Source organism: Bidens hawaiensis, unplaced genomic scaffold (assembly GCF_021521415.1).
Source record: "Bidens hawaiensis isolate Kalapana, Puna unplaced genomic scaffold, B.hawaiensis_p1.1 tig00034230_1, whole genome shotgun sequence".
In the NCBI taxonomy this organism is placed as follows: Eukaryota; Viridiplantae; Streptophyta; class Magnoliopsida; order Asterales; family Asteraceae; genus Bidens; species Bidens hawaiensis.
The window spans coordinates 17014-34012 of record NW_027495913.1 but is presented as its reverse complement, the minus strand read 5'-3'; the positions used below and the strand labels follow the sequence as shown (position 1 = coordinate 34012).

Here is a 16999-nt window from a genome sequence, read left to right as displayed (position 1 = left end):
ACTCTAACCATATTATTTTGTCTTAACCGGACCCACACTAATTTCAGAGTTTGACTTGGACTTTACCTCAAAAAACTATATCACTATCTGCCACTTAACAATCATTATGCCTCGACAAAAGAAGATCTAACATAAGTAAGCTCGGAATTCAAACTAACAACACTAACAAAATATAACTCAAATCATTATCGTCATAACCCAACCTATAATTAGTGTAGATTCAGCACTACAAGATATTCAATAATTACAATTGTTTATTGAGTTGATGTGTATTTAATAAAAAAACTAGTACGGAAAAAAGAAAAGAAATTGTGCTGTGGAAAACCAACCCCTTTGAAGAAGAAGACTTCACAAAGACTTTTCACCTCAATTCATAAACATTAAACTTTAAACACCACTGCTTCATTCTGTCAAACAATTAATAATAATAATAATAATAATCTTTCTACACCATGAAGAAAGGAACTTTAGCACCAAATCTCAAACTAAGCCTCCCATCTCCTGATGAAACTTCAATTGCTAAATTCTTGTAAACTTCTTCTTTTTATTATTAATCTTTATATATATATAGATCAAGGTGGGTGTGTTTTAATAATTTGAATGTGTATTGCAGAACTGAATCTGGGACCTTCGAGGATGGTGATCTGCTGGTGAACAGAGATGGTATTAGAATTGTCTCTCAAAGCCAATCTGATACTGTAAGCTGCTTTTTATTTTATTTTATTTAATACAATTTTTGGATCTGGGTTTCTTTGCATTTTATCTAAAGTTTGTAACTTTACATTTTGAGGGGTTAATTTTGTATATTGATGATTATTAACAAACGGGTCGGGTCAGGCGGGTTTGGGTCATGGGTTAGGGTCAGAACGGGTCGATTCAAAAAGGGTTAATTTGGTTTGGGTCGAAATGAGTTGCTGAGTATGTTTACTTGTAAAGTTGTAAGCTTTGGTTGTTATTTAGGTGAAAACAAGATTAGTGTTAAGGGTTTAATTCGTCTTTGAAGAGGTAGGTCCCAACAGAGCCCAGTTGAACCCGCAAGACTCACCTTGAACATGGACGTCTGCGCAACGACCAACTGCTTCCGCAGGACCCACCATGCTCAGAGAAGACCTTACGCGCAGTACGCCAGCTGTACCCGCAGGGAAAGCCTCCCAATGGTGAAGTACCCCGCTTGTTCCCGCAGTTGCGGATACAAGCCATCAGGGAAGGCTACCCGCACTGATAGCAAGGCTACACGCACAAGGCATTAACTCTTGCTACTTCAGTAGTCACCTGAAGGAATGAGCAAGGCGGGAATACTCCCGCCCAAATGAGCCAGTCCGTATGCTTCTGGAAGATCTTTTGTACTATACCTACCAAGGTATGGGCAAAACTGACGATCTGACCAGAGCAGCCCATGAACCAATCACAGGGTGACAGCTCACCGACAACAGTACGAGGAGGAGCACCCTCTAGTACTGTTTGTCACTATTAGCCGCTGCCTACTCACCAACCCTTACTATGGGACGTGCGCAGCTTACAGTTGGTGGAACAGTGCATAGCCGGCAGTAAAGGAACAGTATACAGCCGACCTTGTCACTGTCGGCCGCAGCCTATCCACCAACCAGCATGGCTTGTGCGTAGCCCACTGTTGGTAGAACAGGAATACTATTCAGCCGGCTGTACCTTCTAGGAAACCTACCTTCGGCTATAAATACTCCAACACCTTGGAATGGTAAGGACATCATCTGATATCTCATTATCTTATCTTCTCTAGCAATCTCTTAATATACACTTATATTCAGAGCAATCTAGTCTGATTCTCACGCCGGAGGGTGGTCACAAGGAGGAACCCCCCCTTCTCAGTGACGAGCTTACGGTGTCTGTTTTGCAGGTCACCTGAAGAACAACCTTCTTTGCTGGACCTCATCCTCGTGGGAAACATTACTTAACCCCCAGATTACCCGTAATCTGCCCCGGGTCACTTAGTGTTTCTTCATTGGCGCCATCCGTGCATAAAAGCTAGAACTAATTCTTAGTTTTTTCAAAAATTTCTGAAGAAATTGTAAGGCCCCGTTACCGGTAACCCTACTTTCGTGTTGGATTTACTCATAAACACAGTTCTAACTATCAGAGTTGATTACAACATTTACGCGGAAAATAAAACTTTCATAAAACATTACAATATTTCATAACTTGTCTCAAAACATCCTTTGTCTTTCACATTAAAACATTAAAATTAAAACATCGTAAGTCTTCAGATGCCAGGCTCTTATCCTTCTGCCATGTGTCCCCGCTCAAGCCAGCTGTCTCATCCTACTCACCTGCGTGCATACTAAAAGTCAGCTACGCTGAGTGAGTTCTAGTTAATCACATAATCATACAATACATTCTTTACACTTCATACTTAACTTCTTAACTTTCTTTCATACACACTTAAGTGCTTTTACTTTCATTTTTACTTTCATACTTTCTTTACATTCCTAATCATACGTTCATTTTTACCTTCATGCTTTCCCTACATACAAAATCATACTTTTTAAAGAGCCTTTCGCTCTATAACCTCACAGATATTATAAGGGTCTGGTCCCTAGTTTTCGAATATTAGAAGGGTTCGATTCCCTAACATCACAGATATTATAAGGGTCTGGTCCCTAGTTTTCGAATATTAGAAGGGTTCGATTCCCTAACATCACAGATATTATAAGGGTCTGGTCCCTATCATCACATATATTATAAGGGTCTGGTCCCTAGTTTTCGAATATTAGAAGGGTTCGATTCCCTAACATCACAGATATTATAAGGGTCTGGTCCCTATCATCACAGATATTATAAGGGTCTGGTCCCTAGTTTTCGAATATTAGAAGGGTTCGATTCCCTCTTCGTTACCATACAACCATACATCATACCTCGAGTATTAGTAGGGCTCGGTACCCTTTTTGTAACCATACAACCATACATCATACCTCGAGTATTATTAGGGCTCGGTACCCTTTTCGTAACCATACATTATCATTTCTTTCTTCTATTATCTCTATCATGTTCATACACATAAACATACATAACATACTTACCTTATACATAGCGTTACAACCTGACAGTACGTGCAATATCCGAAGATCGTTCACGTACTATCAAGCAATCATTCATACATTTCACATTATCCACATAAGGCATACACTTATCTCTTAGGATAAGTGTATTAACAAACATATTGAGTATGCACACAGCCCCGAAAACGTAACACATAAATGGGGCTAGAAACTCACCTGAATACGGTTACGTTCTCCGTTGAGCGTAATCCCTTTCTTCAGTTGTGCACGGCTGACTGTATAACAAGTATACATATCAATTTAACTATCACTACTTATAACATCTTTCTAGTCTTAATTACTACCCACAACGAACGGGGGTCCGGGGGCAGCGCCCCTGGCAGCGGGGTCTAGGGGCGGCAGCCCCTAGCAGGGTCCAAGGGGCAGAGCCCCTGGCTGGGGTCGAGCTGCCAGGTCAGCTTGGAAAAATTTTATTTCCATTAACTGTCTTAACACATTTTTCATTAGATTTTTAATTTATTTTCTAAACGAACTTGGCTTTAGGCGAAGTTAAACCTCAGGCGAACTTGTCATCAGGCGAAGTTAAACCTCAGGCGAACTTAGCTTTAGGCGAAGTTAAACCTCAGGCGAACTTGTCATCAGGCGAACTTAAACCTCAGGCGAACTTGTCATCAGGCGAACTTAGCTTGCAGGCGAAGTTCATCAGGCGAACTTAGCTTGCAGGCGAAGTTCATCGCTTGAAGGCGAAGTTGCCCAGATGAAGGCGAAGTTGCCCAGACAGCCTGCTGTTTGGTTTCTGTCCAACATTTCGAGCGATTTTAACACCCCCGCTATGGTTCAATATCACCCACTACGCTTCCCGACCATTTCCGGTCACTTAACACTAAAAAGCTTGGATCTTTAAACTTCAAAGTTCAAGAATCTTACCTTTTTGAGCTTGTTGGATCTTGTTTCCTTGCTTAATCACAACCAACCGCTCTCTCTTCTCTCTCGGATCTTGGTCTCTCTCTCTACGGCTCTCGGCCTCTCTCTCTCTCCTCGGATCTCGGCCGCCGGTCGGCTTGTGTATGGGGTGTGTATGTTTTGGAAGTGTGAAGGAATAGATGTAAATGAAGATATTTTTGGGTTTAGGGGATATTTATATCCCTTAAATCCCATTCTCATTTAACCCATCTCAATTAATCCAAGTCCCTGATCCGCTCCTACCCGATATTAATAATTAAAAACGCGAAATCACTAACATAACTTTCTTTATTCAACATTATAAATTTTAGGATGTTACAGAAATGGTTAACGTTACTCCGGTCCCAAGGCCAGTAAGCGACCAAGAAACCCCGGTAACCACAACCCCAGCAACTGGGGGGAACACCGGCGGTTATACAAATTTTACGAACACTACCCCGGTTACCCAAGCCGGGACAAGTGCAGTAAACAATATTTCACTGGGGTTCACTGATGCCCAGTTGGAGAAACGGACGAGGGTCCCTCGCCAAACACTCGATCAAGTTAAGGCGTGGGCCGAAGCACGTCAGAAAGAGTTCCAAGCTGAGTTGGATGAACGCTTGCGTTCACTTCAACAGGCTGACGAATTCGGCAGTACTCGCCAACATCTCAACATGAACAGTGAGTGCGAGTACTCGGACGATGAGCGGGAAGAATCCGATACCGACGCAAACCCTCGCTATAAGGCAAAAGGGAAGCGTAAGGAAACGGACTTCCAGCCGGCAAGGAATTTTGGAGAAACCTTTAAACCAACGAACGCGGGGAGAAACCCACGTGACTTCTCCAAAACCTTTAGACCAACTGCTGCAAATGCGGGAAAGTCCAAGTTTGCAAGGGACATTGCGGAAGCAATCGCCCCGAGAAGTGCCAAACAAATGTCCAACATCGGCACTTATGATGGTCTATCCGACCCAGACGACCACTTGAACAGATTCATTGCGGGGGCATTCGTCAGTAACTGGACGGAACCCACGTGGTGTTATATGTTCTAGATGACTCTGGTTGGAGCGGCCAGGGCATGGTTCGATCGTTTACCGGCCCACCACATCTATGATTGGGCAGACTTTCAGAACAAGTTCAGCCAACACTTCAGCCAACAGAGGAAATATACTGAAGAACAGTGGACGATCCTCAACTGCGTTAGAGAGGAGGATGAATCTTTACTAGACTTCATCACTCGCTTCAACTCCAAAAAGCTGAGTCTGGGCAACATAAGTGAAGATCTTGTTCGCGCCGCTTTCATCCAGGGCGCCGAATACCCAGAGCTTATCCGCACATTGACGGGTAAGGACGGCATGCCGTCCACATGGGATGCCATCATGACGGCGGCCAAGCGCTTTGCCGAGACGGAGAAGCAACTGGGAAGGGATCTTCCCCAGAGTACACACCTCTACACGCAAAGGACCAGAGAAAACAATGTTCGGATCGCCCGGCAGAACAAAAAGAGGAAGCTAGGTATTTGGCAGTCAAGGGTAAACTTTGACACCTCATCCAGCTCTCGCCCTCTTGTTGGCGGAAGGGATAACACACACCCTTCAAGCCGAAAACACCGGTGGACGCCACTCACCAAAAGCGTCACGGAGATATTTGCTACCGAAAAACTCCCATGGCCAAAAGCTCCGATGATCCGGCAGCGACCTAATGCAGATCAAGGCAAATCCTGTGATTTCCACGGGACAAAAGGTCATAGTACGGAGGAGTGTACATCCTTGAAGGATATTGTTGAAACATTCGTCAAGGATGGAAGACTTGCACACCTTGTGGCATCAATCAAGAAGGGAGGAAGGAATGATAACCGGTACAGGGGCAACGGACGAAAGCCCGTTGACATCAGCATCAACATGGTTCATGGCAACATCAGAGGAAGAAAAAGGCGAGCGACAGAACCATGCGCGTGGAAGGAAGCTGAGGTGCGCTTCCCGCGAGTGCCAGGAGGACCCAGCAAAGAAGGCCCTATTGTCATCAAAAGCCAGCTGGGGCACTACATCACTTCCCGCACTCTTGCTGATAACGGCGCCTCGTCAACGGTGATGTACAGGCAGTTCTTCGACAAGCTAGATGACGAAGACAAGGAACGCCTGGAAACGATCTACGCCTCGATGGAAGGGTTCGACGGCAGCACCAACACCCCCCTGGGTATCCTATCTTTCCCCGTCACTCTTACGGACGGGAATCACTCACGCACTGAAGACGTGGACTTTGTCGTGATGAGGAAGCCACACCACACATACGACATTCTCTTCGGAAGAGACGGGATGGCAAGATTCAACGCCGTGGTATCTTCAGTCCACGGCATGATGGGATGGCCAACAGCTGAGGGTGTAGCGATGATCACCGGCATTCCCCAGGTATGCATTGCATCTGTCTCATCTAAACCCAAACCAAAGATGGCTAAACCAACCATCACCGAACCGGAAAGATGGGCCTTCAACGGCAAATACCCTGACCAGGCCGTTACCATTGGCCCAACAGTTGTTGATCCCACACGCACCTTACTCAAACGCTTACTACAGAAAAACGCTGACATCTTCGCGTGGACACCAGCTGACATGACTGGTGTACCCCGAAGTAAGGCAGGGCATAAGCTCAAATGCGATCCGGCTGTTACGCCAGTCGTACAAAAGCGCAGAGTAATGGGGCCAGAACAAACTAACGCGTGTAGAACCCAAGTCAAGGAACTCCTTGACGCAGGCATCGTACGCGTTAGCAGATATCAAACATGGGTTGCAAATCCCGTTATGGTACCGAAGAATAACAAACTATGGCGCATGTGCATAGATTTCAAGGATTTAAACAAAGCATGCCCCAAAGATTGTTATCCGTTACCCGAAATTGATCTTAAGGTGGATTCGTTAGCACCGTTTCGCCTTAAATGCTTCCTGGATGCGTATAAGGGATACCATCAAATCCACATGGCCGTTGGTGATCAGGACAAAACCGCTTTTCGGACGCCCGATGGTACATTTTGTTATCAAATGATGCAATTTGGACTTAAGAATGCCGGGTCCACATACCAACGCCTGATGGACAACCAGTTTCATGCCCAAATTGGGAGGAACTTGGAAGTCTACATGGATGACTTGGTCATCAAAAGCCCTGACGCAGAAGCGATGTTGAAAGACATCGAAGAAACTTTCAACACGCTCAGGAAGATAAACATGAAGCTCAACCCGAGCAAGTGTGCCTTTGGAATGGAAGAAGGGAAGTTCTTGGGGGTCATCGTCACTAAAGATGGCTTCAGAGCGAACCCTGAAAAGGTCGAAGCCATTATCAAAATGGAATCACCTACTACCATCAAACAGGCTCAGACACTGAATGGACGACTAGTCGCACTTAATCGCTTTTTGGCAAACCACGCGGATAAGTCGTTTCCTTTCGTGTCAACGTTGAGAAACTGTTTAAAGAAAACGCACTTCCGCTGGACACCAGAAGCGGAAGCAGCTTTTCAGGAGATTCGGTCACGCTTGATCGAACTCCCAACGCTCACGGCACCAGAAGCGGGGGAGGGGTTAATCCTATACCTTTCCGCAACAGATAAAGCAACCGGGGCGGTCCTGCTAGTTGAACGGAAAGGCACCCAGATGCCAATCTATTATGTCAGCCGTATCCTAACAGACGTAGAAACCCGGTACTCTACCCTCGAAAAATTAGTCTTAGCCCTTATACACGCCTCACGCAGGTTAAGACGATATTTCCAGGGTCACCCAATCACCATTCTCTCCAACTTCAAACTTGCAAACGTTCTACGCAAACCCGAGTTATCGGGACGCCTAGCCAAATGGGCAATTGAGTTGGGGGAATACGCGATAAAGTATAAGCCAAGACCAGCCATAAAAGGCCAGGTTTTGGCCGACTTTATTGCGGAAGTGCCTGCATCGCGGGAAAAAGATTGCCAGGAAGAGGCTCAACCCTCTCCAGCACAGGACATCAATGATGTCTGGCGACTCTACACTGATGGAGCAGCCAGTAACGAGGGTTCAGGCGCAGGGCTGAAACTAACCAACCCAGCAGGCCAAGAATACACTTACGCTATTCGACTGGATTTTCCAAGTACGAATAACGAAGCCGAGTATGAAGCATTCTTGGCCGGGCTGAGAATTGCGCGTAAGATGGGAGTGAAACACTTGGAAGCCCACGTGGATTCCATGTTAGTAGCCAATCAAATCAACGGGACGTACACGGCCGTGAACGACACAATGGCCCTGTACCTCGCACAAGCGAAAACCCTTATGCGCGATTTTAACGATTGCAAAGTCATACACGTCAAGCGTAGTGAAAACAAATCTGCGGATGCGTTAAGTATAACTTCGCTTAAGTAAAAACTTCGCTGGATCCTTTGTAAATTCGCGTAAATGGGCGAAGTTGAGAATAACTTCGCTTAGGATAAGCGAACTTAGAAAGTAAGCGAACTTGAAGAGAACTTCGCTGAACGAGGCGAACTTGAGAAGAACTTCGCTGAGTTAGGCGAAGTTGAGGAGGTAGGCGAAGTTATGAATAACTTCGCTTCTCCTTATATCTTCGCTGAAACCCTACGAATCCTGACGGCAACTTCGCCTGATGAACAGCAACTTCGCCTGACGAACTTGAACTTTCTGCAGATCTAAAAAACGGATTTTAACGACGATTTTGACGATTTGAAGGCTTAAACACACTGGTAGGAAGCTAGAATGAGCAAAAACACCACAAACTCGTCCCGGTAACACCCGAAATGAAACGAATTCTACCCCCGCGTGAATATCCCGAACCACACAATCGAGCAAAAGCTCTGATACCAATTGTAGGTTCCTAGACGGATCTTACACGAGATATCCCGATATACACAATCGAGCAAAAGCTCTGATACCAATTGTAGGTTACTAGACGGATCTTACACGAGATATCCCGATATACACAGGTGCGGAATCCCTGTGTAGATCGTTACGGACGTAGAATATTAGCTCACGAACACACGTACACACAATACGAACAACCACACGTTATATTGATAACTCAAACCGAGATGCTTACAGACTCACGTCAATAGACTCACACGTAACTGAACTCGATCAACCAAAAACCTAAAATGACCAACTACGAAACAGTAACCCGTAGGTTACTTAAATACACGACAACTTCGCCTCAGGCGAAGTTGTCAATAACTTCGCTCGTTGAACAAGTTCGCCTAGGCGAACTTGTCAACAACTTCGCTTGGTTAACAAGTTCGCCTAAGCGAACTTGTCAACAACTTCGCTGTTACACAAACAATTACATAAACAATATTACAGACTCGATTACAGACTTTATACATATGAACTACTGACATCTATGCACCAACATTAAGCTTACCTGAGACAACGCTTCTCGAAGAAGCCATTCCTTGGTAACCAGAGCTTCCTGGAGGGAAGCTTGAGCTTGGTTACGGGCGCGTTCGGCTTCACTTTGGTTGAGGTTGGCAAGCAACACTTCTTTAGCCGCAGCCTCTTCAACGCCCTTAAGCTTCCGCTCAGTCTGGTCAAGCACCCCCCTCTGGTCCAGGATCTCTTGAAGCTTCTTCGCGTCTTCCATCGCCAAGGCATCATGAGCCTGTTGGAGCGCCTCTAGTTTAGCTTTGAGTTCCTCATTCTCGAGGCGTAGAGGCTCAGCAACAGCTTCAGCCTTGGTGGCCCTTTCAGTTGCGTTCCTAGCAGTTTCCTTAGCCAGCCGAAGCTGTTCGTTAACAGCTTGGGCAGCCTTGGAACGGGCCTCGAGACGGGCCTGAACTTCAACTTCAAGGGCCTTGAACGCCTTCTCCTTCTCCGCAGCAGCCGCGGAGAGCCTCCTATTCTCCTCCCGGACAGCCCGCGCCTGAGCTACTTCTTGAGTACGAGCTGCTTTTAACCTGTCGTTTTCACGACAAAGCAGCTCGACGCGCGGCTGCATCCGGGCCAGGAGAACCCGAAGCTCATTGGTTAGCCTACCCTCCTGGTAGCTAGCCATGGCTTCCCCCAACGCACCACTGGGAGCTGCGTGACGAGCCCACTCCACGCACTCCACAGGTGTGCGAAGGGTTGTTCCTCGGCGGATGTTCCATCGTGGAACATACACTTCATTGGAATCCGACACTGCAAAAAACAAAAAGCAGTTAGGAAAAGATGATACATAAAAAAAAAAAAAAAAAAATAGGCCAAAAGAACCCTACGCACCTGTAGGGTCAATAACAGGCCGATAGCCGCCAAACCCATCACCTGAACCCAAGGGAAATCCGTCCAAGAGGTCAGGTAGATGGGAAGGAGGCAGAGGTTGGCGAGAAGCCCCATGCATACCTGAAGGATCGGCCGTCGTTGCCGATGACGGAGGAGGCATGGTGAACGCCGCCGCGGTCGCCGCCGCGAAGTCCGCAGCAAAAGTAACCGCCGGCTCAGTGAAAGATGCGGTAAATATGGCACTGACAGCCGGTGGTGATGTCATCACAGCTGGAACAGTTGGCTCAACGGAGTGAGCAACTGAACCAGCAGAAGCAGGCGCAGGCGCAGCCGCCTGGGTCGTCGCCTCAGGTAGGCTGACCAAGCCTACCGTCATGGGTCCGGAGGTACTCCTCCCCGCTTCACCCCGGAATGCGGTAGCATCCACGCCTGCACAAAGAAGATAAGTATTAATGATGGAATGCTATGAAGTTAAAAATAAAGTTTGTACTTACGGGTTTTCTTGAGCCTGAAAGTGCGGACAGGCGGGGATGAACTCGATGGAGCTGGCCTCTTCATGCCGCTCACCGTTGTCTTCCTGGGCTCTCCGGAGGTGACAGTCGTCACAGCCTCCGGAGCGGTGGTCTTATCACCACCGGGGTTCCCCGCCACCTCCTCGCTCTCGGTCTCTGAATCAGACCGAGGCACCGGATCGGCAGTGGAGGCCACCTTCGCCTTCCCTTTCCCGCCGGCAGCCTTCTTCTTCCGCACCAACGAAGGACCATCTGCGGATTCCTCATCAGAACACAGGATTAGAGGAATTCCAGCAGAGGTTTCAACATTGAGGGGTCGAGGGTTGAATAACGCCTTACCTGGCCGCCTGGCGCTCAGGATCTCGTGGCCTGGCGGGTAGACCTCCACGAACCGATCCGCCGTCTGCGCAAGGATGGGCAACTCGTTCTCATCTAGAGCACGAGTACCCATCCGAGCGGGACTATCAGCCTCCCGCGGATACAGGAGCGACTGCAAGTCGTTCCCCTCTGAAATAAAAGACAACAGTTAGAAGACAAACATATATAAACAAAGAAGACAGAGCATACCGTAAGGGACAGAGTTCAAACCGTATTCAAGGACGATCGGGATCTTTTGCGCCTCCGCATCCTTCCACACCCGGCTCATCCCGAGCATCACCATCCCGGACTCCGCAAAGCGGTAAACCGGAGATTGGACTCGGGATATCTTTGAAAACCATTCCGCCTCCTGATAGTTGGAGGCGTGAAGGCTGGGGAGTGCTTGCCCATTCTTGAACTTCATGGCAAGGGGGATGGCGCGAGCGGAGATAAAAAAGAACTCCCGCTTCCATGAACGAAGACTGCGCTCGGTTGCGCAAATCTTCAAACCCTTGATCCGGGTTATCAGAGTATACCACCCCTGGATGCACCTCCAAGAGTAGAAGGTCATCAGGCGGTCGACGAAGGGCTCAATGCCCAGAATCCGGCACACCCACTCGAAGTGGCGAATCTTCGCGATCGCCATCGGATGCACCTCGGTCAGGTGTACACCGTGCCTCTCTAGGACACGGTACACAAACTTTGTCAACGGGAACCTAAGATTCCCATAGACAAAGAATGCAGCATATACCCCGATCTTGCCTCTGGGGGCATCATACACCGTCTGATGAGGTTCAGGAAACTCAGGCTCGAGAGACTCGAGCATGAACTTCCTGACGATGTACTGATATAGATCGACAGGCAGAGCACACTGGCACTCGCCAGCAGTACTCTTGTCATCGGCGTACACCCCAGCCTCCTGGGCTGTAGCCTCAAGATCGTGAGAAGACATCTTGCAGGTTTGAAAAAGAGAACGATTTCAAGAGAATGCTCGACTGAAAAGGTGAGTATTCGCCGGAAATCGTTTTGAAGATGAAGAGAAAAGTGAAAGTGTGGATTACAAAGGACCCTCTCCCCCTTTATATACTAATCGCAATTAATGCGATGAATTTAATGCGGAAGAGAGAGAAATCGCAGGTGCAATGAAACTATGACACGTGGCAAAAAGCAAGCTGGCAACAGCTGTTGAAAGGACGTGTGCCAGTAATTTCGCGGCCACGCGCCCGAAAATTCGCGCCCACGCGCCTGAAAAAGCGCCTGGAATGACCATATACTGTCACGTCGTCATAACTTCCTGCACGTCCTGACACTGTCAGAAGAAACCGTCGGACGACGTTTCAATAGTTTGGACTGTTCTTATCCTTTCACCAACTTCGAATTTCAAAATTTCAAAAAGATTCAAAAGCGGGAAAATACCCCTTGGCAACCAAGTAACTATAAGACAGGTGCGAGTAAAGTGTTAAGGCAAAACCCTTCACATACTTAGCACCCGCAGGAAATTGACGCCAGGAATACCTTGGAAGTAAAGTAACCGTAAGACGAGTGCGGGTACAGTGTCAAGGCAAAACCCTTCACATACTTAGCACTCCGCAGGGAATTCAAACCAAGAAGGATCTTCTGGGCCATGCTTGCGGAAACGGGAATAACATCCCCGCATGGCGGGAACGTCGAGGACTATATTGTTTGAAACTCCAAGATGAAATTGGTGGTTTTAACATAATTGATCACTATGTTGAAAACTACCAAAACCCCATGGAGAATCCACACAAGTAGGACTCAACGCTCCTGACTTGCGAGGAGGTTACAGACCTACCCGCTTCATACCCAAAGATCAAGCAGAAAAATCGGGAATTTCTGCGTGACGTTAGGAAAACCGCGGGAAGAATCCCCACGGAAAACCTTAAAACTAAAAACCCTTTTCAAAACCCCTTGCTAGTCCAAAAGTTCACCTCACTTATTAATAATTCATGAGAAGAACATTAGACTGGGGGACTTGAAGAGGTAGGTCCCAGCAGAGCCCAGTTGGACCCGCAAGACTCACCTTGAACAGGGACGTCTGCGCAACGACCAACTGCTTCCGCAGGACCCACCATGCTCAGAGAAGACCTTACGCGCAGTACGCCAGCTGTACCCGCAGGGAAAGCCTCCCAATGGTGAAGTACCCCGCTTGTTCCCGCAGTTGCGGATACAAGCCATCAGGGAAGGCTACCCGCACTGATAGCAAGGCTACACGCACAAGGCATTAACTCTTGCTACTTCAGTAGTCACCTGAAGGAATGAGCAAGGCGGGAATACTCCCGCCCAAATGAGCCAGTCCGTATGCTTCTGGAAGATCTTTTGTACTATACCTACCAAGGTATGGGCAAAACTGACGATCTGACCAGAGCAGCCCATGAACCAATCACAGGGTGACAGCTCACCGACAACAGTACGAGGATGAGCACCCTCTAGTACTGTTTGTCACTATTAGCCGCTGCCTACTCACCAACCCTTACTATGGGACGTGCGCAGCCTACAGTTGGTGGAACAGTGCATAGCCGGCAGTAAAGGAACAGTATACAGCCGACCTTGTCACTGTCGGCCGCAGCCTATCCACCAACCAGCATGGCTTGTGCGTAGCCCACTGTTGGTAGAACAGGAATACTATTCAGCCGGCTGTACCTTCTAGGAAACCTACCTTCGGCTATAAATACTCCAACACCTTGGAATGGTAAGGACATCATCTGATATCTCATTATCTTATCTTCTCTAGCAATCTCTTAATATACACTTATATTCAGAGCAATCTAGTCTGATTCTCACGCCGGAGGGTGGTCACAAGGAGGACCCCCCCTTTCTCAGTGACAAGCTTACGGTGTCTGTTTTGCAGGTCACCTGAAGAACAACCTTCTTTGCTGGACCTCATCCTCGTGGGAAACATTACTTAACCCCCAGATTACCCGTAATCTGCCCCGGGTCACTTAGTGTTTCTTCAGTCTTATAAATAGAGCTGACAATTGGGTACCTGCGTAAGACACGATATGACCTGTTAATCAAAAAATTCAGTATGTGTTTTTTTTTCTTAAATAACTGAAATTAGGAGGCTAGTCTCGTCGTTTTCCCTTATTGGTACATGAAACTTAAAACTGTCTAATAGTCATGACATATAAAATATATAAAGTAGTTAAACGAGTCGGTTTCATGTTTGATACTTGTGTTAAGCGCGTCGTGTTTGACACTTGCTTATATTATGTACTAATGTACCTTATATGATTCATGTTTTTTCTAAAGTGTATGAATAGAGAAAATTAATATAATGTTATAAACTTATAATGGTATCACTAAACACGGATTCTAATTAGCATTTAACGCCTATATGCTAATAAAAATGGATATATTCTTTTTATTACTGACATTGTAAATTATTTTTTTTTGGTTTAGCCACCTCTTATTCAGCCATCTGATAACCAATTAAGCTTAGCTGATTTTGATGCGGTTAAAGTTGTTGGAAAAGGAAACGGTGGAATTGTTCGGTTGGTGCAGCACAAATGGACCGGCCAGTTTTTTGCATTAAAGGTAGTTTCAACATTCAACCATATTATCATTTAAGGTTTGATAATGACAGCCTTATTGTTTTATTTAAGGAAGTTTTCATACTTTAATGTGGTCACATGATTTAAAATTTGTGTTAATAGTAATACACTAAAAATGTCGTTTTCTAACGTGTTTGTTTGATACGCAGATGATTCAAATGAATGCAGACGAGCCGGCTCGCAGGCAGATTACAAAAGAACTTAAAATCAACCAATCATCGCAGTGTTCAAATGTTGTCGTGTGTTACCAATCTTTTTACGATAATGGTGTCATCTCAATAATCTTGGAGTACATGGACGGAGGATCGTTAGCCGATTTTCTCAAAACTGTTCGATCAATTCCCGAACCTTATCTTGCATCCATCTCTAAGCAGGTCAAACTCTCCAACTTTTTATTTTCAAATAAAAAAAAAATATATTATTTTTTCAAGCTGACAAATTTTAAAATAGGTGTTGAAGGGTTTATGGTATCTTCATCACGAGAAACATATTATTCACCGGGACTTGAAATCGTCAAATTTGCTTATAAATCACCGAGGTGAAGTAAAGATCACTGATTTTGGTGTTAGTGCCATACTTGCAAGCACATCTGGTTTGGCTAATACTCAAATCGGCACGTATAATTATATGTCTGTAAGTACCACCTTTAAATGTCGGTTTTTAATGTTTAAGTTTTCTATCAAAGTTGTTAACGTATGGTTTTTAATTTTTATTCAGCCGGAAAGAATTATTGGAGGTAGTTACGGTTATAAAAGTGATATATGGAGCTTGGGACTAGTTTTGCTAGAATGTGCAACGGGCCAGTTTCCATACACGCCACCGCAAGGGGAAGGATGGGCAAGTTTCTATGAGCTTATGGAGACTGTTGTAGGTCAACCGCCTCCTCACGCACCTTCGGATAAATTCTCACCTCAATTCTGCTCGTTTATTGAAGCGTGGTAAGTTATGTTAGTTAATATATTCCTTTGTATTATAGGTTGGGAACAAGTCGCACACACCTTTTTAGTTGATTTTTTGAACTTTGTAAATAGTTAAAAGTATTTACAAGAACTATATTATTTTAAGTTAAAATTATAGTAAATTACAGTTTAGATATATGGCAACTTGTAGGTTGTGTCCTTAGATTTAGTTAATTACAAAATAATAATAATAATAAATAAATAATCCTTTATTTGAAAATTTGTAGCACATCACTCCATTCCACCAAATGGTGTTTTGTTTACTTTTAACAAGATGACTATTTTGGCCTTACACCTAAAAGACAAAATATGTAAATTTCACAATTCTTTAGATGTAATGGTAAAATAGTCATTTTGTAAAAAACTAACAGAATTTTAACATTAGTTAGTGGTATATAACTTAAGGACTAAAAGTGTAACTGACTCTTAAAAATTAAAATTAATTCATTTATTGGTAATTTTGTGATAATTGAGTTGGGCTAAACTTGGCCCTCTATTTTCAGAATGGGCTTAGAGAAGCCTTTTAAAAGGCCCAATTTGTCGGCTGAGTAAATGGGCCTGGGCCTGGACATGTTTTACCGTTTTACGCATCATCGTTTCTAACGAGAACAAATTTTGTTGTTATTTTAGTGTGCAGAAGGATCCCAAGGATAGGGCATCAGCAAATGAACTTATGGTACATTTATTTACCTATAGACACAATACGAAACATTTTTTATAATTTTTTTTTACCATCCTAAACCGACTTGCACGCATGTTTTCCAGTCACACCCGTTCATCACAATGTATGATGACATGGCAGTAGATCTTTCATCTTATTTCACTGAAGCAGGATCCCCTCTTGCAACGTTCAATCCCTGGTACATATTAAATTTGGCCTGTTATAGATTAAACATAACTCGAAACGATTTATATGTCCTAAAATTGATATATTTTGGTAAATGCAGATTGGGGTAAGTCGGCAAGAGGATCAAAGATTTCACGTTTTTGTTGTCGCGAAGATGAAAACTTAACCTTTCTTTTAGTTGAGGTGTTGTAAAACTTCTATTCTTAATGATTGTGCACTACAATTTTATCATCAACCTTTTTACATTTTTTTTGTTTTTTACTATTTGTGTTTCTTTGTCTTTATATTTGTTATAGCTAACTGAACCAGACATGATTAACAGTAATACAAATGTAGAGTATTATATTTTAAGAACAATGAGTACAAGTTTTATTAAATTTGCTAAAAAAAGCACCTCCATTTGAACTTTTTTTTAAAATATTTTCAAATTGAATTTATGTTTGGATTTTTAATGAAATTTTGTTGATCGTTCAAAAAAAAGTCAAAACAATATATACACTCATATTAGTTCACAATTTTGTGTTGGTTGTTTTCATATTATAAGGGTTATATTGTGT

The 16999-nt window shown here is 44.7% G+C and overlaps 1 protein-coding gene across 1 annotated transcript; it reads left to right on the top strand.

Annotated features, from left to right (window-relative positions):
* Positions 1-326: 326 nt before the first annotated feature.
* Positions 327-16695, top strand: LOC143585929 (mitogen-activated protein kinase kinase SIPKK-like). The gene is made up of 9 exons (XM_077067600.1): positions 327-529; positions 614-698; positions 14485-14619; positions 14786-15010; positions 15087-15269; positions 15354-15574; positions 16226-16271; positions 16361-16455; positions 16543-16695. Coding segments are annotated over exons 1-9 (1068 nt in total). The 5' UTR covers positions 327-452; the 3' UTR covers positions 16544-16695.
* Positions 16696-16999: the final 304 nt, after the last annotated feature.

Coding starts and splice junctions, on each gene's coding strand:
- LOC143585929 (XM_077067600.1), top strand. CDS start 453: ATGAAGAAAGGAACTTTAGCACCAAATCTCAAACTAAGCCTCCCATCT. Junction 14,620..14,785: donor GCCAGTTTTTTGCATTAAAG/GTAGTTTCAACA, acceptor TTTGATACGCAG/ATGATTCAAATGAATGCAGA. Junction 15,575..16,225: donor TGCTCGTTTATTGAAGCGTG/GTAAGTTATGTT, acceptor TTGTTATTTTAG/TGTGCAGAAGGATCCCAAGG.